Source organism: Tachyglossus aculeatus, chromosome 1 (assembly GCF_015852505.1).
Source record: "Tachyglossus aculeatus isolate mTacAcu1 chromosome 1, mTacAcu1.pri, whole genome shotgun sequence".
In the NCBI taxonomy this organism is placed as follows: domain Eukaryota; kingdom Metazoa; phylum Chordata; class Mammalia; order Monotremata; family Tachyglossidae; genus Tachyglossus; species Tachyglossus aculeatus.
Genome location: NC_052066.1, coordinates 3,618,527 through 3,644,283, shown reverse-complemented (window position 1 = coordinate 3,644,283; position 25,757 = coordinate 3,618,527). Strand labels below are relative to the sequence as shown.

At 49.0% G+C, this 25,757-nt stretch overlaps 1 protein-coding gene across 1 annotated transcript in view; it reads left to right on the top strand.

Moving 5' to 3' along the window:
• The window catches only part of MARCO (macrophage receptor with collagenous structure), an 80,494-nt gene that overhangs the window by 34,380 nt on the left and 20,357 nt on the right, over positions 1-25,757 (top strand). The window contains exon 7 of the mRNA XM_038746065.1: positions 3,127-3,216. Within this exon, the coding sequence (XP_038601993.1) occupies positions 3,127-3,216 (90 nt within the window). The remainder of the gene's footprint in view (positions 1-3,126; positions 3,217-25,757) is intronic.

Here is a 25,757-nt window from a genome sequence, read left to right as displayed (position 1 = left end):
TTTGGCGACCATGTGGGACCATGTCCAATCTGATTAGTTTGTCTCTGTCCCAGCTCTTAGAACAGTGCCAGGCACATAGTAAGTGCTTAGGTGCTTAGCAAATGTCACAGTGATCTTTTATTCATTATCAATCGTCTTTATTGGGCGCTTACTGTGTGCAGAGCACTGTACTAAACGCTTGGGAAGTAAAAGTTGGCAACATATAGAGACAGTCCCTCCCCAACAGTGGGCTCACAGTCTAAAAGGGGGAGACAGAGAACAAAACCAAACATACTAACAAAATAAAATAAATAGAATAGATATGTACAAGTGAAATAAATAGAGTAACAAATACAAACAAACATATATACATATATACAGGTGCTGTGGGGAAGGAAAGGAGGTAAGATGGGGATGTAGATTATTATTATCTATATGTTACAGACAGGTCCAGAGAAGTTCAGCAGCTTGCGCGGGGTCACTCAGCAGCCTCATCCGAACCAAGATGGTGGGGGGAGTTTGGGAGGCCTCACAGGCACTGGAAATTTGGGGGAGAAATTTTGTTTCCCCCAATTCTGCCCCGAGGACCAGGACAAGGCGGTCTAGAGAAGCAGTGTGGCTCACTGGAAAGAGCAGGGGCTTTGGAGTCAGAGGCTATGGGTTCGAATCCCGACTCCACCACATGTCTGCTGTGTGACCTTGGGAAAGTCACTTCACTTCTCTGAGCCTCATTTACCTCATCTGTAAAATGGGGATTAACAAATACCAACATTATTATTATTAAGACTGTGAGCCCCACGTGTGACAACTTGATCATCTTGTATCCCCCCCAGTGCTTATAACAGTGCTTTGCACATAATAAGTGTTTAACAAATGCCGTTATTATTATTATTATTATTATTATTATTATTATTATTATTATTACAATGGGAACTGCGACCTCTGGTGTGAATCAGAACCCGGGGAGACACACATGGAAATTTTTGTGTCTGCAAAAACATTAGTGGACAATACCTGGGCCGTGGGTCCTGAACACAATCAGGCCAGCAGAGAGAACTGGGGTCCTTGGGCCTTCATTCCTTTTTTTTTTAAAATGGTATTTGTTAAGTGCTTATTATGTGCCAGGCACTGTTCTAAGCACTGGGGGAGAAACACACTAATCAGAGGGGACACAGTCCATTTCCCACAGCGGGCTCCCAGTTTTAATCCCCATTTTACAGATGAGGGAACTGAGACCCAGAGAAGTGAAGCAACTTGCCGTAGGTCACACAGCAGATAAGTAGCAGACTGGGGACTAGAACCCAGGTCCTTCTGAACCCCAGGCCCGTGCTCTATCAATCAATCAATCAATCAATCAATCAGTGCTATTTATTGAACGCTTACTATATGCAGAGCACTCTTCTAAGTGCTTGGGAGAGTACAATGCAGCAGAATTATCTACTCATCCACCCCCTTCTAGACTGTCAGCCTGCTGTGGGCAGGGATTGTCTCTATTTGTTGCTGAATTATACTTCCCAAGCGCTTAGTACAGTGCTCTGCACACAATAAGCGCTCAATAAATACGACTGAATGAATTAGCAGAAACATTCCCTGCCCATAATGGGCTTATAGTCTAGAGAAACAGCGTGGCTCAGTGGAAAGAGCATGGGCTGGGGAATCAGAGGTCATGGGTTTGAATCCTGACTCTGCCATGTCAGCTGTGTGACCTTGGGCAAGCCACTTAACTTCTCTGTGCCTCAGTTACCTCATCTGCAAAATGGGTATTAAGACTGTGAGCCCCCCGTGGGACAACCTGATCACCTTGTATCCCCCAGCGCTTAGAACAGTGCTTTGCACAGAGTAAGCACTTAACAAATACCATCATTATTATTAGAGTGTGACAGACATTCATATGAATAAATAAGCCATTTACAATATATGATATATAATTTAAACCTATGTACATAAGGGCTGTGGAGTTGGGGTGAACATCAACTCCCCAGCGCAGATAAGGTCGCGGATAATAATAATAATGATGGCATTTATTAAGTGCTCACTATGTGCAAAATACTGTTCTAAGCACTGGAGAGGTTACAAGGTGATCAGGTTGTCCCACGGGGGGCTCACAGTCTTAATCCCCATTTTGCAGATGAGGTAACTGAGGCCCAGAGAAGTTAAGTAACTTGCCCAAAGTCACACAGCTGGCAATTGGCGGAGCCAGGATCTGAACCCATGACCTCTGACTCCAAAGCCCGGGCTCTTTCCACTGAGCCACGCTGCTTCACCAGATCAAGTGCATATCACCACGGGCGGTACCGGGGTCTGTGTGCAGGTGGGGAGTCACGGCCGAGAGAGGCACAGCCACCTCTCCGAATTGCCCAGCAGCTGGAAGGCGAGTGGCAGCATGGCTCAGTGGAAAGAGCCCGGGCTTGGGAGTCAGAGGTCATGGGTTCTAATCCCAGCTCTGCCACATGTCTGCTGTGTGACCTTGGGCGAGTCACTTCACTTCTCTGAGCCTCAGCGACCTCATCTGTAAAATGGGGATGAAGACTGTGAGCCCCACCGTGGGACAACCTGATCACCTGGTATCCCCCCCAGTGCTTAGAAAAGTGCTTCGCACATAGTAAGCACTTAAAGCACTTAAAGTGCTTAAGCACTTAAAGTGCTTAATTTAAGTACTCCCTTCAAGACCCTACTGAGAGCTCACCTCCTCCAGGAAGACTTCCCAGACTGAGCCCTTCCTTCCTCTCCCCCTCGTCCCCCTCTCCATCCCCCCATCTTACCTCCTTCCCTTGCCCACAGCACCTATATATATGTATATATGTTTGTACATCTTTATTACTCTATTTATTTATATATTTATTTTACTTGTACATATCTATTCTATTTATTTTGTTAGTATGTTTGGTTTTGTTCTCTGTCTCCCCCTTTTAGACTGTGAGCCCACTGTTGGGTAGGGACTGTCTCTATATGTTGCCAACTTGTACTATCCAAGCGCTTAGTACAGTACTCTGCACACAGTAAGTGCTCAATAAATACGATTGATTGATTGACTGATTGATTGATTAAATGCCATCATCACCAACTCCGGCCTCACCACGGTGGATGGGAGTGGTGGGGGCAGGGTTAAGTGTTGAGATTCTCACTGCTGTTCTCTTCGACTTGAAGGTCTTTCTGGAGCTCCTGGGGCCCCCGGACTTCGGGGGACAAACGGGGACAAAGGACAGAAAGGGGAACCAGGCCTGGACCCCCCTATTGGTAAGTAAGCCTTCAGCTTCTGAGCAATGGAAATACTGGGGTCACCTCAGGGCCTGTTCACCCTAGGGTCCATCCACACGGCCTGTCCTCCTGGGACTCTGTCTATACCACGGGAATGCCGGGCCATCCATCATCAATTGTACTTATTGAGCGCTTACTGTGTGCAGAGCACTGTACTAAGCGCTTGGGAAGTACAAGTTGGCAACATATAGAGACAGTCCCTACCCAACAGTGGGCTCACAGTCTAAAAGGGGGAAACAGAGAACAGAACCAAACATACTAACAAAATAAAATAAAATAGATATGTACAAGTAAAATAAATAAATAAATAAATAGAGTAACAAATATGTACAAACATATATACAGGTGCTGTGGGGAAGGGAAGGAGGTAAGATGGGGGGTGGAGAGAGGGACGAGGGAGAGAGGAAGGAAGGGGCTCAGTCTGGGAAGGCCTCCTGGAGGAGGTGAGCTCTCAGCAGGGCCTTGAAGGGAGAAAGAGAGCTAGCTTGGCGGATGGGCAGAGGGAGGGCATTCCAGGCCAGGGGGATGACGTGGGCTGGGGGTCGATGGCGGGACAGGTGAGAACGAGGTACAGTGAGGAGATTAACGGCAGAGGAGCGGAGGTTGTGGGCTGGGCTGGAGAAGGAGAGAAGGGAGGTGAGGTAGGAGGGGGCGAGGTGATGGACAGCCTGGAAGCCCAGGGTGAGGAGTTTCTGCCTGATGCGTAGATTGATTGGTAGCCACTGGAGATTTTTGAGGAGGGGAGTAACATGCCCAGAGCGTTTCTGGACAAAGACAATCCGGGCAGCAGCATGAAGTATGGATTGAAGTGGGGAGAGACACGAGGATGGGAGATCAGAGAGAAGGCCACACCCTGACTCTCCCCCAGTGACCCAGCATGGACCTCCAACCCCCGTGACTCTCCCCTCTCCATCCCTGCCTCTCCCCCAGAGGCCCAACGCCCCTAACTCTCCCTTCTTAATAAATCAGTGGCATTTCTTGAGCACTTACAGTGCGCAGACCACAGAATGCGCCATCCGATAAATAATAATAATAATGATGGCATTTACTAAGCGCTTACTATGTGCCAAGCACTGTTCTAAGCGCTGGGGAGGTTACACTGTGATCAGGTTGTCCCACGGGGGGCTCACAGTCTTAATCCTCATTTTACAGATGAGGTAACTGAGGCACAGAGAATTTAAGTGACTTGCCCAAAGTCACACACCCAATTGGCAGAGCTGGGATTTGAACCCATGACCTCTGATTCCAAAGCCCAGGCTCTTTCCACTCGCTGCTTCTCCCCAGGTTAGGTCGGAGGGAGAGAACTCATTGCGTGCCTTAAATGAAAGATAAGGAGTTTCTGCTTGATGCAGAGATAGATAGACAACCATGGGGGGTTTTTGAGGAAAGGGAAAATGTGCACGGAATGATTTTTCAGGAAAAAGCTCCAGGCAGAGAGTGAAGTATGGACTGGAGTGGGAAGAGACGGGAGGCAGGAAAGTCATCAAGGAGGCTGATGAAGTAGAAGAGGTAGAGGATCAACACTGCAGTACTTTAGGCCGAGGGAAAGGGACAGATTCTGGAAATGTTGTGAAAGTAGAACTGAAAGCATTTGGTGACAGACTGAATGTACGGATTAAAGGGGACAGAAGAGTCAAAGATAATGCCAACATCCTGGACTTGTGAGGCAGGGCAGGTTGGTGGTCTTGTCTTCAACGTCAAGTGGTGTTGTCCTCAGGGAGGAGAGGGCAGGGTGTGGGTGGGAAGATGAGGAGCTCTGTCTTGGGCGTGGTAAGTTTGAGGTGTTGGAGGGACATCCAGGTAGAGAAACAGTGAGGTTTAGTGGAAAGAGCAAGGTCTCGGGAGTCAGAGGTCATGGGTTCTAATCTTGGTTCCACCCCATGTTGGCTATATGACTTTGGACAAGTCACTTAACTTCTCTTTGCCTCAGTTACCTCATTGTAAGATTCCGGATTCATTCATTCATTCATTCAATCGTATTTATTGAGTGCTTACTGTGTGCAGAGCACTGTACTAAGAGCTTGGGAAGTACAAGTTGGCAACATATAGAGATGGTCCCTACCCAACAGTGGGCTCACAGTCTAGAAGGGGGAGACAGAGAACAAAACAAAACATATTAACAAAATAAAATAATTAGAATAAATATGTACAAATAAATAAATAAATAAATAGAGTAATAAATACATAAAAACATATACACAGGTGCTGTGGGGAGGGGAAGGAGGTAAGGCGGGGGGATGGGGAGGGGGAGGAGGGGGAGAGGAAGGAAGGGGATTAAGACTGTGAGCCCAGGTGGGACAACCTGATCACCTTGTATCTACCCCAGCGCTTAGAACAGTGCTTGGCAGATAGTAAGCACTTAAGAAATACCATCATTATTATTATTATTAGATATCCTGAAGGCAGGAGGAAATGTGAGATTGCAGAGAAGGAGGGAAACCAGGGCTGGAGAGGGAGATTTAAGGATCATCCACATAGAGGTGGGAGTTGGAGCATGGGAGTGAATTCGTTCTCCGAGGGAGGGGGTGTAGATGGAGAATAGGAGGAGGCCCGGAACTGAGCCTTGAGGGACCCCCAAAGTTAGGGGGTGGGAGGCAGAGGAGGAGCCCACGAAGGACACTGAGAGTGAGTGGCCAGAGAAGTAGGAGGAGAACCAGGAGAGGACAGTGTCGGTGAAGCCAAGACTGGATAATGTGTCCAGGAGAAGGGGATGGTCCACAGTGTCAAAGACAATGTCAGAGGTTGAGGAGGATGAGGATGGAGTAGAGGCCAGAGGATTTGGCAAGAAGGAGATCATCGGTGACCTTTGAGAGGGTAGTTTCTGTGCGGTAAAGGGGACTGAAGCCAGATTGGAGGGAGTCAAGGAGAGAATTGGAGGAGAGGAAAGTGGAGGCAGTAGGCGTACACAACTCGGAATTTGGAGAGAAAAGGTAGGAGGGAATGGGTGATAACTGGAGGAAGCCGTGGAGTGGATTTTGAAAGGAGGTGGGAGGTCTCTTCTGTCACCAAATCCTATTGGTTCTACCTTCACAACGTCACTAAAATCCACCGTTCTCCATCCAAATTTCTACCATGCTGATCCAAGCCCTTCTCCTACCCCGCCTTGATTCCTCTAACAGCCTCTTCTCTGAATTGCCTGCCTCCTGTCTCCCCACTCCAGTCCATATTTCCCTCAGATGCCCGGTTTTTTTTCTACAAAAAAGTTCAGTCCACATCTCCCCACTCCTCAAGACCCTCCAGTGGTTGTCCTTCCACCTCTGCATCAAACAAAAACTCCTCACCATTGGCCCCCTCCTATCTTACCTCTCTGATTTCCTACTCTTAAAATCCCATCTCCTCCTAAAGGCTTTCTCCAACTAAACCCTCATCTCTCCCCCTGCCCCTGCTTCTGTGTCATGAGCCCGTTTTTGGGTAGGGACCATCTTTATATGTTGCCAACTTGTACTTCCCAAGCACTTAGTACAGTGTTCTGCACACAGTAAGCGCTCAATAAATACGATTGAATGAATGAATGAATTCTTTAACTTAATTCAGCCACATAGTACTTAAGTTCATGTCCATAACCTTATTTTAATACTCGTGTCCCCTCTAGACTGTAAGCTCTTTATGGTCAGGGAACCTGTCTCCCAACTCTATTGCATTGTCCTCTCCTAAGTGCTTAGTACAGTGCGCTGCACATAGTAAGCACTCAATAGTTACCACTGATTGCTATTGCTTGGAAAGATGGAAAAGTCAAAGAGAGTGCAGGAGGAGGGAGGGACTACAGAGGAACAAAGGAGATTTGAGGGAGATCACGCCAGATGGTTTCAATTTTATCCACAAAGTCCGTGGCAAGGTCATTAGGGGCAAGAAATGGGGTGGCAGGAGTTTGGGGGGCATAAGAGAGGCATCGGGCTTGAAGAGGGTGTTTAATGTCTGGAACAGCTGGCGAGGGGAATGAGCATGGGAGTCATTCATTCATTCAATCGTATTTATTGAGCGCTTACTGTGTGCAGAGCACCGTGCTAAGTGCTTGGGAAGTACAAGTTGGCAACATATAGAGACGGTCCATACCCAACAGTGGGCTTACAGTCTAGAGTCAATAAGGATGGAGAAATATTGTTGCTAGGCAGAGATGGGACTCAGTCAATCGTTGATATTTATTGAGTGCTTAATATTTTAAGAGCACTGTAGTAAGTGCTTGGGAGAGTCCAATAAAACAGAGCTGTCAGACACCTCTAGAAGGGGAGACAGACACAAATATAAAAAAAAATCATTTACAATATATAGTTCAAACGTATGTACAAAAGTGCTGTGGGTTTGAGGGTGGGGCTTATAAACAGATGCCCAAAGGCCAGAGATCCAAGTGAATTAGAAAATAATAGTAATAATAATAATAATAGTATTTGTTAAGCGCTTACTATGTGCAAAGCACTGTTCTAAGTGCTGGGGAGGTTACAAGGTTGTCCCATGGGGGGCTCCCAGTTTTAATCCCCATTTTACAGATGAGGTGACTGAGGCACAGAGAAGTTAAGTGAGTTACCCAAAGTCACACAGCTGACAGTTGGCGGAGCCGGGATTTGAACCCATGACCTCTGACTCCAAAGCCGTGCTCTTTCCACTGAGCTACGCTGTTTCTCCAGAGAAGGAAAAGTAATGTTGTCAGGAGGAGATGGGAGTCCAGAGAAGCAAAGTGGCTTAGTGGAAGGAGCCCGGGTGTCAGAGGTCGTGGGTTCTAATCCCGCTCTGCCACTTGTCAGCTGTGTGACTTTGGGCAAGTCACTTCACTTTCCTGAGCCTCAGTTCCCTTATCTGTAAATTGGGGGTTAAGACTGTGAGCTAATGACCCTGTACCTCCCCCAGGGCTTAGAATCGTGCTTGGCACATAGTAAGCGCTCGCTTAGTACAGTGCTCTGCACACAGTAAGTGTTCAATAAATATAATTGAATAAATGAACAAATACCATTATTATTATTATTATTGTTATTATTAAGTCAAGGAAAAAGGAGAAGTAATGTTTCTGGGAGGAAATGGGAGTCAATGAGGAAGGAGAAATAATGTTTCTGGGAGGAGATGAGAGTCAATGAGGAAGATGATGATGATGATGGTATTTGTGAAGCACTTATTATGTGCTAGTATTGTTCTAAGTGCTGGGGTAGACACAAGGTCATCAGGTTGTCCCATGTGGGGCTCACAGACTTAATCCCCATTTTACAGATGAGGGAACTGAGGCCCAGAGAAGTTAAGTGACTTGCCCAAAGTCACACAGCTGATAGGTGGCGGAGCCGGAATTAGAACCCGCGACCTCTGACTCCCAAGCCTGTTCTCTTTCATTCATTCAGTCAGTCAGTCAGTCAGTCATTCAGTCAGTCAGTCATTCAGTCATTCAGTCATTCATTCAGTCATATTAATTATCATCCACTTACTGTGTGCAGAACACTGTACTAAGAGCTTGGGAAGTACAAATCGACAACATATAGAGAGGGTCCCTATCCAACAACAGGCTTACCTTCTACAAGCAGCCTGGCTTAATGGAAAGAGCACGGGTTTGGGAGTCAGAGGTCATGGGTTCTAATACCAGCTCTGCCACTTATCTGCTGTGTGACCTTGGGCAAGTCACCTAACTTCTCCGTGCCTCAGTTCCCTCATCTGTAAAGTCAGGATTATCACCTAACTTCTCTGTGCCTCAGTTCCCTCATCTGTAAAGTGGGGATTAAGACTGTGAGCCCCACGGGGGACAACCTGATGCCCTTGTAATCTACCCCAGTGCTTAGAAAAGTGAATGGCACATAGTAAGCATTTAACCAATACCATCATTATTATTATTAGAAGGGGGGAGACAAACAACAAAACAAAACAAGTAGACAGGTGTCAATACCATCAGAATAAATAGAATTATAGCTATATGCACATCATTAATAAAATAAATAGAGTAATAAATATGTACAAATATGCACAAGTGCTGTGGGGAGGGGAAAGGGGTAGGGCAGAGGGAACGAGGGGCGGTGATGGGGAGGGGAGGAGGAAGAGAGGGAAAAGGGGGGCTCAGTCTGGGAAGGCCTCCTGGAGGAGGTGAGTTCTTAGTAGGGCTTTGAAGGGAGGAAGAGAGTTAGTTTGGCAGATGTGCAGAGGGAGGGCATTCTAGGCCAGAGGTAGGACGTGGGCCGGGGGCCGACGGCGGGACAGGCGAGAACGAGGCCCAGTGAGGAGGTGAGCGGTGGCAGAGGAGCAGAGGATGCGGGCTTGGCTGGAGAAGAGGAAAAGGGAGGTGAAGTAGGAGAGCTTTGAAGCCGAACGTGAGGAGTTTTTGCTTGATTCGAAGGTTGATAGGCAACCACTGGAGATTTTTGAGGAGGCCAGTGACATGCCCAGAGTATTTCTGTACAAAGATAATCCAGAAGCAGAGTGAAGTATAGACTGAAGCAGGGAGAGATAGGAGAATGGGAGATCAGAGAGGAGGCCGATGCAGTCATCCAGTCGGGAGAGGATGAGAGATTGAACCAGCAAGGTAGCGGTTTGGAGGGAGAGGAAAGGGCGGATCTTGGTGATGTTGTGGAGGTGAGACCGGCAGGTTTTGGTGACGGATTGGATGTGCGGGGTGAATGAGAGAGCAGAGTCGAGGATGACACCAAGGTTGCAGGCTTGTGAGATGGGAAGAATGGTAGTGTCGTCTACAGTGACGGGAAAGTCAGGGAGTGGACAGGATTTGGTAGGGAAGACAGGGACCTCAGTCTTCAACATGTTGAGTTTTAGATGGCGGGCAGACATCCAGACGGAGATGTCCTGAAGGCAGGAGGAGATATAAGCCTGGAGGGAGGGAGAGAGAACGGGGTGGAGATGTAGATTTGGGTGTCATCAGCATAGAAATGGGAGTTGAAGCCGTGGGAGCGAATGAGTTCACTCTTTCCATTAAGTCACTCTGCTAATTTTGTTGGGTGGAAATGAGAATCAATGGGGATGGAGAAATAATGTTTCCAGGTTGTGGAGAGGGCACTTAGAGCCAGCAGGTGAGGATGGGTTTCTGATGGTCAACCTGATGTCTGGATTTCCATCAGAAGTGTACGGATGTTCAAGTTCCAGCGGAGGAGCCAGTCGGCGGACGTGATCCGGGGAAACCGAGGTCTCCTCTCTGGTTCTGCCCCTGCTGAAGCTCCAGTGGGGTCGCCTTGCCCTGGGGAGAGGGGAGGGAGGGAGGGGACTTGAGGAACATCATGTCCACCCTGTCCATCCTGTTGCTGCTTCTATAAACTCCAGCCCTACTCCATCCCAGGCTGCAGCGTCCTGTTTCCATCCGACTGCTCTATCCGCCCCCCAGATCATCTTCGTTGCCCCTTGTATATCTCTGCATATGGGAGGGAGAGAGAGGAGGAGAACCCTTTGGGAATGGGGACGGTTAGGAGGGTGCCCAGAAACCTGAATGAATTGAATGAAAGGTCCCATCTCTTGGAATTGGAGTGGGTGGGGCTGGGATCTCACTAGCTGGGGACTGGGATAGGTGAGACTGGAGCCTGGAAGAGAAAACCTGGAATTCTATCCACTCTTTGGCCAATCAACGGTCATCTCTCCCACACCCCCTTCCTCTCCCGGCCTTCCGGGTAGAGATTCAGCCCCATTCCCCATCATCTGGGTTTGGTTGATGAAGGGGTATTCCTATTTCTCCGCCTCCTCTCTCTCCTCATCCTATTCTTCCCGCTCCTCCTCTGTTTCAAGTCTGTTTCACGAGAAGCAGCGTGGCTCAGTGGAAAGAGCATGGGCTTTGGAGTCAGAGGTTGTGGGTTCAAACCCCAGCTCCGCCAATTGTCAGTTGCGTGACTTTGGGCAAGTCACTTCACTTCTCTGGGCCTCAGTTACCTCATCTGTAAAATGGGGATTAAGACTGTGAGCCCCCCGTGGGACAACCTGATCACCTTGTAACCTCCACAGTACTTAGAACAGTGCTTTGCACATAGAATGTGCTTAATAAATGCCATCTTTATTATTATTATTTCAAGTCCGACTGAATGGGAGGGCCAGGGAGGGTGACTCCTCGGCTCCAGAAAGCTAATTTTTTCCTGATCCAGAAGCCAGATATCTCATTAATAATAATAATAATAATAATAATAATAACAATAACAATAATAAAAACGGTATTTGTTAAGCATTTACTATGTGCCAGGCACTGTTCTAAGTGCTGGGGTAGATACAAGATCATTCATTCATTCATTCATTCAATCGTATTTATTGAGCGCTTACTGTGTGCAGAGCACTGTACTAAGCGCCTGGAAAGTACAAGTTGGCAACATATAGAGACGGTCCCTACCCAACAATGGGCTCACAGTCTATACAAGTTAATCAGGTTGTACACGGTTCCTGCCCCTCATGGGGCTGACTGTCTTAATCCCCATTTTACTGACGAGGGAACTGAGGCCCAGAGAAGTGAAGTGACTTGCCCAAGGTCACACAGCAGATGTGCGGTGGAGCTGAGATTAGAACCCAGGTCCGCCTTGACTCCAAGTCTCATGCTGTATCCACTAAGCTACAGTTCAGGCCTACTTTAAGTGTATTTAGGATTTAAGCACCATGGTGGAGAACGCCGAAGGGTGGCATCTGTTGGGTGATGAGTTACTGTGGCTGAGGGAAGCAGGCGGCAACCTCCATCTCTACCCCCCGACTCCCAGGGTCCCGGCTCCAGACACACCTTTGGAGCATCCATTCAGTCGATCATATTTAATGAACACTTACTGTGTGCAGAGCACTGTACTTAGCACTTGGGAGAGTACGACAGAACAATAAACAAACATGTTTCCCACCCGCAACGAGCTAACAGTCTAGAAAGGACTAATGGCATGTATTAAATGTATTACATTTGTAATGTATTACATGTATTACATGAATTAGAAATGTATTACATTTCTATCCTATTTATTTTATTTTGTTGGTATGTTTGGTTCTGTTCTCTGTCTCCCCCTTTTAGACTGTGAGCCCACTGTTGGGCAGGGACTGTCTCTATGTGTTGCCAATTTGTACTTCCCAAGCGCTTAGTACAGTGCTCTGCACATAGTAAGCGCTCAATAAATACGATTGATTATGATTATGATTATTATTATTATTAAGATAGCTTTAATTCTATTTGTTCTGACGATTTTGACACTTGTCTACATGTTTTGTTTGTCTGTCTCCCCCTTCTAGACTGTGAGCCCCTTGTTGGGTAGGGACCGTCTCTATATGTTACTGGCTTGCACTTCCCAAGCGCTTAGTACAGTGCTCTGCACACAGTAAGCACTCAATAAATACGACTGAATGAATGAATGAATGAGTGAATACTCAGTGCAGAGCACTGTACTAAGCACTGGGTAAAAATCATTCATTCATTCATATTTATTGAGTGCTCAGAACAGTGCTCAGTGCTTAGAACAGTGCTTGACATATAGAAAACGCTTAACAAATACCCTCATTATTATTATTACTGTGTGCAGAGCACTAGACTAAGCGCTTGGAAAGTCCGATACAGCAATAAAAAGAGACAATCCCTGCCCACAATTGGTTCACAGACTAATCAATCAATCAATCAATCAATCAATCATATTTATTGAGCACTTACTGTGTGCAGAGCACTGTACTAAGCGCTTGGAAAGTACAAGTCGGCAACACATAGAGACAGTCCCTACCCAACAGCGGGCTCACAGTCTAGAAGGGGGAGACAGAGAACAAAACCAAACATACTAACAAAATAAAATAAATAGAATAGATATGTACAAGTAAGATAAATAAATAGAGTAATAAATATGTACAAACATATATACATATATACAGGTGCTGTGGGGAAGGGAAGGAGGTAAGATGGGGGGATGGAGTGGGGGGACGAGGGGGAGAGGAAGGAAGGGGCTCAGTCTGGGAAGGCCTCCTGGAAGAGGTGAGCTCTCAGTAGGGCCTTAAAGGGAGGAAGAGAGCTAGCTTGGCGGATGGGCAGAGGGAGGGCATTCCAGGTCCGGGGGATGACGTGGGCCGGGGGTCGATGGCGGGACAGGCGAGAACGAGGCCTAACGGTGAGGAGATTAGCAGCGGAGGAGCGGAGGGTGCGGGCTGGGCTGGAGAAGGACAGAAGGGAGGTGAGGTAGGAGGGGGCCAGGGGATGGACGGCCTTGAAGCCCAGGGTGAGGAGTTTCTGTCTGATGCGCAGATTGATTGGTAGCCACTGGAGATTTTTGAGGGACATTGGGTTGGACACTGTCCCTGTCCCACACAGGGCTCACAGTCTTAATTCCCATTTTGTGGATGCAGGAACTGAGTCCCCGAGAAGGGAAGTGACTAGCCCAAGGTCATGCAGCAGACAAGCGGCAGAGGCAGGATTAAAATCCCTGATCTTCTGGCTCCCAGGCCCTTGCTCTAGCCACTAGGCCATGTTGCCTCTCAAGGGAACCTCCTACCCGTTAGCCCCCTGCCTGCCGCCCACCCCTCCTCCACCATGCTCTTGGGACCCCCCGACTCATCCCTCCCGGTCCCTCGACCCGTCTACCCCCTGCCCCCTGTCCGCCCGGGGATCCCTGATCCTTGGGAGTCCTTCCCAGTTCCCTCCGCTTCCCACTTAGCCAAACACAAAATTGCTTGGCATCAAGGACTGCTACGGGGATGGCCAAGGGACCAGTGGGGGGATTCTCCTGGGGGGCACGCTCTGCCCACAACAGCGGGGAAGTGGGGCGAGGGGAAGGGGATTAAGAGAGGAGGGGTCTCCGGGGGGGGACAGGTAGGGGGTTCTTGAGGAACACCATGGGATGTAGCATTCATTCATTCATTCGTATTTATTGAGCGCTTACTGTGTGCAGAGCGCTTGGGAAGTACAAGTCGGCAACATATAGAGATGGTCCCTACCCAACCACCGGCTCACGGTCTAGAAGGGGGAGACAGACGACAAAACAAAACTTGCAAACAGGTGTCAAAATCGTCAGAACAAATAGAATTATAGCTTGAGAGCTTATTGTGTGCAGAGCACTGTACTAAGCACTTGGGAAGTACAAGTCGGCAACAGATAGAGACGGTCCCTACCCAACCAAGGGCTCATAGTCTAGAAGCTGTGGTGGGATTCCTGTCCCGCTGCGTGGGGGTCGCAGGGAGGCCCGATCTGGAGGGGTGATGGGGTGATTAGTAGGGTGATGAAGCGCTTAGTACAGTGCTCTGCACACAGTAAGCGCTCATGGTGTAGCAGCTACAGCCCAGGCTCGGGCATCAGAAGATGAATCAATCAATCAATCAATCGTATTTATTGAGCTCTTACTGTGGGCAGAGCACTGTACTAAGCGCTTGGGAAGTACAAGTTGGCAACATATACAGTCCCTACCCAACAGTGGGCTGCCACTTGTCTGCTGTGCGAGCTTGGGCAAGTCACTTCATTCATTCATTCATTTATTCAATCGTATTTATTGAGCGCTTACTGTGTGCAGAGCACTGTACTAAGCACTTGGTAAGTACAAGTCGGCAACCTATAGAGACGGTCCCTACCCAACAACGGGCTCACAGCCTAGAAGGGGGAGACAGACAACAAAACAAAACGTGGAGACAGGTGTCAAAATCGTCAGAACAAATAGGATTAAAGCTATAGGCACAACATTAACAAAATAAATAGAATAGTAGATATGTACAAGTAAAATAAATAGGGTAATAAATCTGTACAAATATATACAATGGCTGTGGGAAGGGGAAGGAGGTAGGGCCAGGGGGATGGGGAAGAGGAGAGGAAAAAGGGGGCTCAGTCTGGGAAGGCCTCCTGGAAGAGGTGAGCTCTCCGTAGGGCTTTGAAGGGAGGAAGAGAGCTAGCTTGGCGGATGTGTGGAGGGAGGGCATTCCAGAACAGGGGAAGGACGTGGGCCGGGGGTCGACGGCGGGACAGGCGAGAATGAGGCGAGTGGGGATGAAGACTATGAGCCCCACTAGGGACAATCTGATTATCTTGTAACCACCCCAGAGTTTAGAACAGTGCTTGGCACATACTAAGTGCTTAACAAATGCCATTATTATTTTTAGTGGTAGTAGTAGTATTGTTATTATAAGTGCTATAGGTTGGGGAGAGGGAGGAAGAGCAAAGAGAATGAGTCAGGATGATGCAGAAGGGAAGGGGAGATGAGGAAAAGCGGGATTTATTCTGGGAAGGCCTCTTGGAGGAGTTGGACCTTCAGTAAGCCTTTGAAGCAGGGGAGAGTCACTGCCTGTGGGATTAGAGAAGCGGCGTGGCTCAGTGGAAAGAGCACAGGCTTTGGAGTCAGAGGTCGTGGGTTCAAATCCCTGCTCCACCACTTCATCATCATCATCATCAATTGTATTTATTGAGCGCTTACTATGTGCAGAGCACTGTACTAAGCGCTTGGGAAGTACAAATTAGCAACATATAGAGACAGTCCCTACCCAACAGTGGGCTCACAGTCTAAAAGGGGGAGACAGAGAACAAAACCAAACATATTAACAAAATAAAATAAATAGGATAGATATGTACAAGTAAAATAAATAGAGTAATAAATATGTACAAACATATATACATATATACAGGTGCTGTGGGGAAGGGAAGGAGGTAAGATGGGGGGATGGAGAGGGGGACGAGGGGGGAGAGGAAGGAAGGGGCTTGTCAGCTGTATGACTTTGGACAAGTCACTTCACTTCTCTGCACCTCAGTTATGTCATCTGTAAAATGGGGATTAAGACTGTGAGCCCCCCGTGGGACACCCTGATCACCTTGTAACCTCCCCAGTGCTTAGAACGGTGCTTTGCACATAGTAAGCACTTAATAAATGCTATTATTATTACTATTATAAGAGGAGGAAGGGAGTTCCAGGCCAGAGGTGGGATGTGGGCCAGGGGTCGGAGGCGAGACAGGCGACTTGGAGGCCCAGGGAGAAGCAGAGGAGCAGAGTGTGCAGGCTGGGAGGGAGAAGGAGAGAAGCGGGGTGAGGTAGGAGGGGGCGAGGGGATGGACGGCTTCAAAGCCAACGGTGAGGGGTTTCTATGTGATATGGAGGTGGATGAGCACAACTGCTGGAGATTTTCAAGGATTCTGTACTGACCGGCGGGGTCCCCGCAGTGCTACTAATGTCCGCACAGGAGGCCCGGGCATAAGGCCGGTGGGGGTTGCCCGGGCCGCCGTGTTGCGGAAGCCCACCGCCCAATTCAGCCCACAGCTGCTCTGCCAGGAATCTCTTCTACACATTTGGAAGCAGGCAGGGGGCCGAGAAGCTGGCATATGCTCCAGACCCCCTGCCCAGCCCCCACAGCAGCATGGCTTAGTGGAAAGAGCAAGGGCTTGGCAGTCAGAGGTCCAGGGTTCATTCATTCATTCATTCAATCGCATTTATTGAGCACTTACTGTGTGCAGAGCACTGTACTAAGCCCTTGGGAAGTACAAGTTGGCAACATATAGAGACGGTCCCTACCCAACAACGGGCTCACAGTCTAGAAGGGGGAGACAGACAGCAAAACAAAACATGTAGACAGGCGTCAAAATCGTCAGAACAAATAGAATTATAGCTATAAGCACATCATTAACAAAATAAATAGAATAGCAAATATGTACAAGTAAAATAAATAGAGTAATAAATCTGTACAAATATATACAGGTGCTGTGGGGAGGGGAAGGAGGTAGGGCAGGGGGGATGGGGAGGAGGAGAGGAAAAAGGGGGCTCTGTGTGGGAAGGCCTCCTGGAGGAGGTGAGCTCGCAATAGGGCTTTGAAGGGAGGAAGAGGGATAGTTTGGTGGATGTGAGGAGGGAGGGCATTCTGGGCCAGGGGAAGGATGTGGGCCGGGGGTCGACAGCGGGACGGGCGAGAACGAGACCCAGTGAGGAGGTTAGCGGTCGCAGAGGAGCGGAGGGTGCAGGCTGGGAGGGAGAAGGAGAGAAGGGAGGCGAGGTAGGAGAGGGCGAGGGGATGGACAGCCTTGAAGCCGCGAGTGAGGAGTTTTTGCAATTGTCCGCTGTGTGACCTTGGTCAAGTCACTTCACTTCTCTGGGAAGCAGTGTGGCTCAATGGAAAGAGCCCCAGCTTGGGAGTCAGAGGATGTGGGTTCTAATCCCGGCTCTGCCACTTGACTGCTGTGTGACCTTAACTTCTCTGAGCCTAACGTGGGACACCCTGATTACCTTGTATCTACCCTAGCGCTTAGAACAGTGCTCAGCACATAGAAAGCACTTAACAAATACCATCTTTTTTTTCTCTGTGCCTCAGTTACCTCTTCTGTAAAATGGGGATTAAGACTGTGAGCCCCACGTGGGACAATCTGATCACCTTGTTTGTATCTACCCCGGTGCTAAGAACGGTGCTTGGCATATAGTAAGCGCTTAACAAATACTATCATTCCCATTCCCAAAGTGTATTCCAGACCCTTCCCTGCCCCCCCCCACAGCGGGCTCCAGACCTTCCCTCATTCTCTTCCCCGCCCCGGACAAAGCGCCCTCCAGATCCTTCTCATCAGTCATTCATTCATTCATTCAATCATATTTATTGAGCGCTTACTGTGTGCAGAGCACTGTACTAAGCGCTTGGGAAGTACAAGTTGGCAACATATAGAGACGGTCCCTGCCCAACAGTGGGCTCACAGTCTAGAAGGGGGAGACAGAGAACAAAACATATTAACAAAATAAAAGAATTAGAATAAATATGTACAAGTAAAATAAATAAATAGAGTAATAAATCTGTACAAACATATATACATATATACAGGTGCTGTGGGGAAGGGAAGGAGGTAAGGCGGTGGGGAGGAGGAGGAGAGGAAGGAGGGGGCTCAGTCTGGGAAGGCCTCCTGGAGGAGGTGAGCTCTCAGTAGGGCCTTGAAGGGAGGAAGAGAGCTAGCTTGGCAGATGTGGGGAGGGAGGGCATTCCAGGCCAGGGGGATGATGTGGGCCGGGGGTCGAAGGCAGGACAGGCGAGAACGAGGCCCGGTGAGGAGATTAGCGGTGGCAGAGGAGCGGAGGGTGCGGGCTGGGCTGGAGAAGGAGAGAAGGGAGGTGAAGTTGGAGGGGGCGAGGGGATGGACAGCCTTGAAGCCCAGGGTGAGGAGTTTCTGCCTGATGTGTAGGTTGATTGGTAGCCACTGGAGATTTTTGAGGACCACAACGCGTTCCAACCCTTCTCCACTACAAGCATGCTCCAGTTCCTCCCTGCCACTAGGGAAGCAGCGTGGCTTAGTGGAAAGAGCCCGGACTTGGGAGTCAGAGGTCGTGGGTTCTAATCTCAGCTCCGCCATTTAGCTGTGTAATTTTGGGCAAGTCACTTCACTTCTCTGGGCCTCAGTGACCTCATCTGTAAAATGGGGATGGAGACTGTGAGCCCCACGAGGGGCAACCTGATGACCTTGTTTCTCCCCCAGTGCTTAGAACAGTACTTGGCACATAGTAAGCGCTTAACAAATACCATCATCATCATCACCACAGCATGCTCCAGCCCCTTCCTGACACAGTGCGCTCCATCCCTTCCCCAGCACAGCGCTCTCCATCCCTTCTCCACCACAACACGCTCCATCCCTTCTCCACTACAGCATGCTTCATCCCCTCCCCACTACAGTATGCTTCAGCCGTTCCCCAACACAACACGCTCCAACCCTTCTCCACTCCAACCCCCAGCACAGTGTGCTCCATCCCTTCCCCACTACAGCGCACTTCATAATAATAATAATGGTATTTGTTAAGCACTTACTATGTGCAAAACACTGTTCTAAGCATTGGGGGAGATACAAGGTGATCAGGTTGTCCCACGAGGAGCTCACAGTCATAATCCCCATTTTACAGATGGGGTAACTGAGGTACAGAGAAGTTAAGTGACTTGTCCAAAGTCACACAGCTGAAAGTGGTGGCGGGATTAGAACTCACAACCTCTGAGTCCCAAGCCCATGCTCTTGCCACTGAGCCATGCTGCTTCTCCCTTCCCCACTACAACGTGCTTCATTCTCTCCCCTCTACAGCGCACTCCATCCCTTCCCCACCACATCACGCTCCAGTTCTCTCTTCTGGAAAATGGGGATTAAGACTGTGAGCCCCACATGGGACAACTTGATTACCTTGTTTCTACCCCAGTGCTTGGAACAGTGCTTGGCACATAGGAAGCACTTAGCAAATACCATAATCATTATTATTATTACTATTGTTCTTTGATGCTATTGATGCTGTCTACATGTTTTGTTTTGTTGTCTGTCTCCCCCTTCTAGACTGTAAGCCTGTTGTTGGGTAGGGATCGTCTCTATCCGTTACCAAATTGTACTTTCCAAGCACTTAGTACAGTGCTGTGCACACAGAAAGCGCTCAAAAAATGCGATTGAATGAATTCTTTCCCCAGCACGGCGCGCTCCATCTGTTCTCCACTATAGCATGCTTCATTTCAATGGAAAGAGCCCGAGTTTGGGAGTCAGAGGTCATGGGTTCAAATCCTGGCTCTGCCAATTGTCATCTGTGTGACTTTGGGCAAGTCACTTAACTTCTCTAGGCCTCAGTTCCCTCATCTGTAAAATAGGGATGAAGACTGTGAGCCCCATGTGGGACAATCTGATCACCTTGTATCCTTCCCAGCACTTAGAACAGTGCTTTGCACATAGTAAGCACTTAACAAATACCATCATTAATATTATTATTATTATCCCCTCCTCGACGCAGCATGCTCCAGCCCCTCCCCACCATGGGGCACTACATTCATTCAATCATATTTATTGAGCGCTGACTGACTGCAGAGCACTGTATAAAGTGCTTGGAAAAGGACAATATAGCAATGAATAGACACATTCCCTGCCCACAACGAGCTGACAGATTAGGCACATCCCCTCCCCACTTGTAGCAGGCTTCCACCCCTCCACATCCTGGGGGTCTGCAGAGCACCCATTATTGGGGTGGGAAGTTTGAGGGGGGCTGAGGAGGGGGCTCATGAGAAGAGGATGGGAAAGAGAGAGCCGGATTGAAAGGCCAGATATTCATTCATTCATTCATTCAGTCGTATTTACTGAGCACTTACTGTGTGCAGAGCACTGGACTAAGCGCTTGGGAAGTACAAGTTGGCAACCTATAGAGACGGTCCCTACCCAACAACGGGCTCACAGTCTAGAAGGGGGAGACAGATAACAAAACACATGGACAGGTGTCAAGTCGTCAGAGATGCCAATCGGCAGCCCGAGTCCCCCTGAAGTGGCCAGAGCTACAGAGACATGCCCAGCGAGAGACACAGAAAAGTCTAGAGAGACAGAGAAACAAGCCTACAGACAGAGACAGGGCCAGAGACAAAGAGAAAAGTCCAGAGAGAAAGAGATAAGTCCGGTGGGGGGGGAGACAAAAGAGGTGGAGATGGTCCCGGCTCAGCCACTTGTCCACTGTGTGAACTTGGACAAGTCACTTAGGTTCTCTGTGCCTCAGTTCCCTCATTTGTAAAATAGGGATTATGACTGTGAGCCCTATGTGGGACATGGACCATGACCAACCCGATTTGTTTGTATCTACCCCAGCGCTTAGTTCAGTGACTGGCACATAGTAAGTGCTTAACAAATATCATTTAAAAAATGTAAAAATGCCCCACAAGGACAGGTACTATGTCCAACCTGATTATCTTGTATCTACCCCAGCATTTAGAACAGTGCCTGGTGCTTAACAAATACCATAAAAAAAAACAGTGAAAGAGCAGCCCAGGAGAGACAGAGAGACGCTGACCTCCCTGCCTCCTGTCTCTTTCCACTCCAGTTATTCATTCATTCATTCAATCGTATTTATTGAGAGCTTACTGTGTGCAGAGCACTGTACTAAGCGCTTGGGAAGTACAAATTGGCAAAATATAGAGATGGTTTCTACCCAGCAACGTGAAGTCCATACTTCACTTTGCTGCCCAAATCATTTTTCTACAAAACCATTCAGTCCACATCTGCCCACTCCTCAAGACCCTCCACTAGTGGCCCATCCATCTCCACATCAAACAGAAACCCCTCACCATAAACTAGGCCAACATTCTTTCCCTCAGGAAAGGAGATTGTGGGCTTCTGAGACAGGGAGGGTGATAGTAGGGTCTACACCGATGGGGAAGTGGCAGTGGGGAGGCAGGGTTTGGGTGGGAAGATGAGGAGTTCTGCTTTGGATATGTAAAGTTAGAGGTGACGGGAAGACATCCAAGTAGAAATGTCTTGAAGGCAGGTGGAAATACCCTTCAATCAATCAATCAATCAATCGTATTTATTGAGCACTTACTATGTGCAGAGCACTGTACTAAGCGCTTGGGAAGTACAAATTGGCAACACATAGAGACAGTCCCTACCCAACAGTGGGCTCACAGTCTAAAAGGGGGAGACAGAGAACAGAACCAAACATACCAACAAAATAAAATAAGTAGGATAGAAATGTACAAGTAAAATAAATAAATAAATAAATAAATAGAGTAATAAATATGTACAACCATATATACATATATACAGGTGCTGTGGGGAAGGGAAGGAGGTAAGACGAGGGGATGGAGAGGGGGACGAGGGGGAGAGGAAAGAAGGGGCTCAGTCTGGGAAGGCCTCCTGGAGGAGGTGAGCTCTCAGCAGGGCCTTGAAGGGAGGAAGAGAGCTAGCTTGGCGGATGGGCAGAGGGAGGGCATTCCAGGCCCGGAGGATGACGTGGGCCGGGGGTCGATGGCGGGACAGGCGAGAGCGAGGTACAGTGAGGAGATTAGTGGTGGAGGAGCGGAGGGTGCGGGCTGGGCAGTAGAAGGAGAGAAGGGAGGTGAAGTAGGAGGGGGCGAGGTGATGGACAGCCTTGAAGCCCAGGGTGAGGAGTTTCTGCCTGATGCGCAAATTGATCGGTAGCCATTGGAGGTTTTTGAGGAGGGGAGTAATATGTCCAGAGCGTTTCTGGACAAAGATAATCCGGGCAGCAGCATGAAGTATGGATTGAAGTGGAGAGAGACATGAGGTTGGGAGATCAGAGAGAAGGCTAGTGCAGTAGTCCATACGGGATAGGATGAGAGCTTGAATTAGTAGGGTAGCGGTTTGGATGGAGAGGAAAGGGCGGATCTTGGCAATGTTGCGGAGCTGAGACCGGCAGGTTTTGGTGACGGCTTGGATGTGAGGGGTGAATGACAGAGCGGAGTCGAGGATGACACCAAGGTTGCGGGCTTGTGAGACGGGAAGGATGGTAGTGCCGTCAACAGAGATGGGAAAGTCAGGGAGAGGACAAGGTTTGGGAGGGAAGACAAGGAGCTCAGTCTTCGACATGTTGAGCTTTAGGTGGCGGGCGGACATCCAGATGGAGATGTCCTGAAGGCAGGAGGAGATGCGAGCCTGGAGGGAGGGGGAGAGAGCAGGGGCAGAGATGGAGATCTGGGTGTCATCAGCGTAGAGATGATAGTGGAAGCCGTGGGAGCGAATGAGGTCACCAAGGGAGTGAGTGTATATTGAGAACAGAAGGGGACCAAGCACTGAACCTTGGGGAACCCCCACAGTAAGAGGATGGGAGGGGGGGGGAGGAGCCTGCAAAAGAGACTGAGAAAGAACGACCGGAGAGATAAGAGGAGAACCAGGAGAGGACGGAGTCTGTGAAGCCAAGGTCAGATAACGTGTTGAGGAGAAGGGGGTGGTCCACAGTGTCAAAGGCAGCTGAGAGGTCGAGGAGGATTAGGACAGAGTATGAGCCGTTGGATTTGGCAAGCAGGAGGTCATTGGTGACCTTTGAGAGCGCAGTTTCCGCGGAATGAAGGGGACGGAAGCCAGACTGGAGGGGGTCGAGGAGAGAGTTGTTGTTGAGGAATCCTAGGCAGCGCGTGTAGACAACTCGTTCAAGGAGTTTGGAAAGGAATGGTAGGAGGGATATGGGACGATAACTAGAAGGTGAGGTGGGGTCAAGAGAGGGTTTTTTTAGGATGGGAGAGACATGGGCATGTTTGAAGGCAGAGGGGAAGGAACCAGCGGAGAGTGAGCGGTTGAAGATGGAAGTTAAGGAGGGGAGAAGGGATGGAGCGAGAGATTTCATAAGATGAGAGGGAATGGGGTCAGAAGCACAGGTGGCTGGAGTAGCACTTGAGAGGAGGGAGGAGAGTTCCTCTGAGGATACCGCTGGGAAGGATGGGAGAGTAGCAGAGAGTGTTGAGAGCCGGGGGGTTGGAGAAAGGGGGGAAGAGACTTTGGGGAAGTCGGACCTGATGGAATCAATTTTGTTAATGAAGTAGGAGGCCAGATCGTTGGGGGTGAGGGAAGGAGGAGGGGGAGGAACCCGGGGCCTGAGAAGGGAGTTGAATGTATGGAAGAGCTGGCGGGGGTGATGGGCATGGGTGTCAATAAGGGAGGAGAAATAGTTTTGTCTGTCAGAAGAGAGGGCTGAGTTAAGGCAGGAAAGGATAAACTTGAAGTGAACGAGGTTGGCATGGTGTTTAGACTTTCGCCAGCAGCGTTCGGCAGCTCAAGCATAAGAGCAAAGGAGGCGGACAGTGGCAGTGATCCAGGGCTGTGGGTTAGTGGTGCGAGAGCGGCGGAGGGAAAGGGGAGCGAGCGAGTCTAGCTGAGTAGAAAGGGTAGAGTTGAGAGCAGTAATCTGATCATCAAGACTGGGTAGAGAGGAGAGGGCGGCGAGGTGGGGTGTGAGGCGCTCCGAAAGATGGGTGGGGTCCAGAGAGCGGAGATCTCTGTGAGGGAGTAAAACCCTGCTGAGAGCTCACCTCCTCCAGGAGGCCTTCCCAGACTGAGCCCCCTCCTTCCTCTCCTCTCCTCCTGACCTCTGACTCCCAAACCTGTACTCTTTCAGTACTACTGGAACTTAGAGCAGTGTGGTCTAGTGGATAGAGCCCGGGCCTGGGAGGCAGAAGGACCTTGGTTCTAATCCCGGCTCTGCCGCTTGTCAGTTGTGTGACCTTGGGCAAGTCGCTTCACTTCTCTATTATTATTATTATTGTTATTTCCCAGGCGCTTAGTACTGTGCTCTGCACATAGTAAGTGCTTAACAAATGCCATCACCATCATCATCTGTATTGATGTTCGTTTATTAGTATTGATGTCTGTCTCCCCCGCCCCCTAGACTGTGAACTCAATGTGGGCAGGAATTGTCACTCTTTAGTGTTGTATTATAGTTTCCCAGGCACTCAGTACTGTGCTCTGCACATAGTAAGCGCTTAATAAATATGATTGAATGAACGTCCTCCTGTCACATCAAACTTAATATATCTAAAATAGAACTTTGTATCTTCCCACCCAAACCCTGTCCTCCCCCTGACTTTCCCACCATAATAGATGGCACTACCATCCTTCCTATCTCACAAGTCCAAACCCCTGGCGTTATCCTTGACTCCTTTGTCTCATTCAGCCCACATATTTCTTTCATCTCCATCCAAACTGCTACGATGCTAATAACGTCACTCATCCTATCCCACCTGGATGACTGTATCAGCCTCCTTGCTGACCTCCCAGCCTCCTATCTCTCCCCATTCCAGTCCATACTTCGCTCTTCTGCCCGGATCATTTTTCTACAAAAACATTCAGTCCATGTTTCCCCAGTCCTCGAGAACTTCCAGTGATTGCCCATCCACCTCCCCATCAAACAAAAACTCCTCACCATCAGCTTCAAGGCAGTCAATCACCTTGCCCCCTCCTCCCTCACCTTGCTACCCTCCTTCTCCAACCCAGCCCACCCACTTTACTCCTCTAATGCCAAGCTTCTCACTGTGCCTCCATCTCACCTAACTCGCCGTCAACCCCTAGCCCACTTCCCGCCTTTGGCTGGACGCCCTCCCTCTTCAAATCTGATAGACAATGACTCTCCCCTCCAACAAAGCCTTACTGAAGGCCACCTCCTCCAAGCAGCCTTCCCTGTATAAGCCCTCCTTTCCTCTTCTCCCACTCCCTTCTGCATCACCCTGACTTGCTCCCTTTCTTGGTTGCCTGTCAACCTACGCATCAAGCAAAAACTCCTCACTCTCGGCTTCAAGGTTCGACATCCCCTCGCCCCCTCCTTCCTCACCTCCCTTCTCTCCTTCTACAGCCCAGCCTGCACCCTCCACTCCTCTGCCACTAACCTCCTCACTGTACCTCGTTATAATAATAATAATAATGATGACATTTATTAAGCGCTTATTATGTGCAAAGCACTGTTCAAAGTGCTGGGGTAGATACAAGCTAATCAAGTTGTCCCACATGGGGAGCACAGACTTAATCCCCATTTTCCAGATGAGGTAACTGAGGCACAGAGAAGTTAAGTGACTTGCCCAAAGTCACACAGCTGACAAGTGGCGGAGCCAGGATTTGAACCCATAACCTCTGACTCCAAAGCCCAGGCTCTTTCCATTGAGCCACACTGCTTCTCCCCCGGCCCCCGGCCCACGTCCTCCCCCTGGCCTGGAATGCCCTCCCTCCGCACATCCGCCAAGCTAGCTCTCTTCCTCCCTTCAAAGCCCTACTGAGAGCTCACCTCCTCCAAGAGGCCTTCCCAGACTGATCCCCCTTTTTTCCTCTCCTCTTCCCCATCCCCTCCGCCCTACCTCCTTCCCCTCCCCACAGCACCTGTATATAAGTTTGTACAGATTTATTACTCTATTTATTTTACTTGTACATATTTACTATTCGATTTGTTAATGATGTTCATTTAGCTTTAATTCTA